The following is a 1,431-nucleotide window of genomic DNA, read 5'->3' on the forward strand; positions in this document are numbered from 1 at the left end:
AAACTGTTATTGTCCCCTTTTCCTAATTTCATCTTTTTTATCTACGAGTTGGAAATGTGATCAGAAATCTGGTGACCTTATACTAAAGTAATATTCTGTTGATAAAATACAAACAATACGTTCATCTTTCTTGTGAGGGGGAATCCCGACATCAACAGTATGTTGGTTTGAACAAAAACATGTTGCACATCGGTTACGTTTGGCTACGTAGGCTAATGGCCGCCACAAGATGGCAGCCATCTTTCATGCGCCCCGAAAGTCAGGGAACAACATGGGTTTTTTATGCTATTTTCAATTAATTGTGCTATTTAATGTAGTGTCTTCAGTCTCTTTTACTTTAACGCCCCAAATAAAAGGTTAGTAGACAATTCCTTCATTAAATTCATCGAGGATTGTTACTTTAATAAAATGTGAGAAAACACAAAAGACATTTGATAAAGAATGTTTTGTTTTCATCCCGCTCATGGCGACCACAGGCTGCAGACATGTTAACATCTATCCAGGATGTTCAGTTTCTTTGAAAGTCTTTTACTTTATTAAGCCAAATATTTCAAAGGAGGATACTTTGAAGTATTTTTTGAATATTAATTGCAGAGGGAGAATGCATGAATTGTGTGTGGGTGTTTGGTTTCCTACCTGTGAGGGGCTGTAGAGATCCTGCAGAGAATTACGGGACCCTTTCCTGCAGCAGCCGTCCACCACAAACGGGTTCTTCTGCATGACTGGAAAAGAAGAAGAACAGTTAGAGTCAGTGAGGAAAAAAAAGTCTGTTATCATCATGAGGGATAAATATTCAACCATGTATGATCATCAGCGGTTTGATGTGGCTTTTTCTTTTTCAGCCAAATGGACGAAAAGAGCCTGACTTTGAAAAGTCAAAAGTATTTCTAAGATGTTTTTGATATTAGATTCTAAGAAACACTTTGATTAAAAAAGGCTGCCAAAGATTTAAGCAGAATTATGCATGAAGCGACCTGAGGTCAGGAGCTGAAACCCAATCAGCACCCAGCAAAGCTCCGAAGCTGAACCACATGAACGGGTCCAGAAATATGCAAAGAAATGAGAGATGGTCGAAAGATTTGATGGTTGCTTCTCTGGCTGATTCAGTAATGAGCTCAGAGCTCGTGCATAAAAAAACCAGATGCCTTGTTTTACCGTAGCTCTGCTGATCTTCCAATCAGTGGAGAAAATCAGCTGTTTAAAGAGCCGCATTAAAATACTTTAATAGCGAACATTTAAGGCCTTGATAAAACAATGGAATCATTCCCTTCCTAACCTTTTCTAAAATCTGTGCCTCTAAACAGAATAACTTGATCAGCTCAAAGCGTTTTGAGGCAAATTCACAATTCAACTTCGTCAAGAATAGAAACTTTTTATAGGAAGGAGCGCTAACGCAGGTTATTCATCCCTGCTGCAACCAGACTTTACAAT

General features: G+C 38.5%; 1 protein-coding gene across 1 annotated transcript in view; it reads right to left on the minus strand.

Annotated features, from left to right (window-relative positions):
- chst11 (carbohydrate (chondroitin 4) sulfotransferase 11) overlaps positions 1-1,431 on the minus strand; it is a 122,409-nt gene that overhangs the window by 30,777 nt on the left and 90,201 nt on the right. Inside the window, exon 2 of the mRNA XM_015403220.1 lies at positions 637-722. Within this exon, the coding sequence (XP_015258706.1) occupies positions 637-722 (86 nt within the window). The remainder of the gene's footprint in view (positions 1-636; positions 723-1,431) is intronic.

Source organism: Cyprinodon variegatus, unplaced genomic scaffold, assembly GCF_000732505.1.
Source record: "Cyprinodon variegatus isolate N-32 unplaced genomic scaffold, C_variegatus-1.0 Scaffold1466, whole genome shotgun sequence".
Taxonomy (NCBI): domain Eukaryota; kingdom Metazoa; phylum Chordata; class Actinopteri; order Cyprinodontiformes; family Cyprinodontidae; genus Cyprinodon; species Cyprinodon variegatus.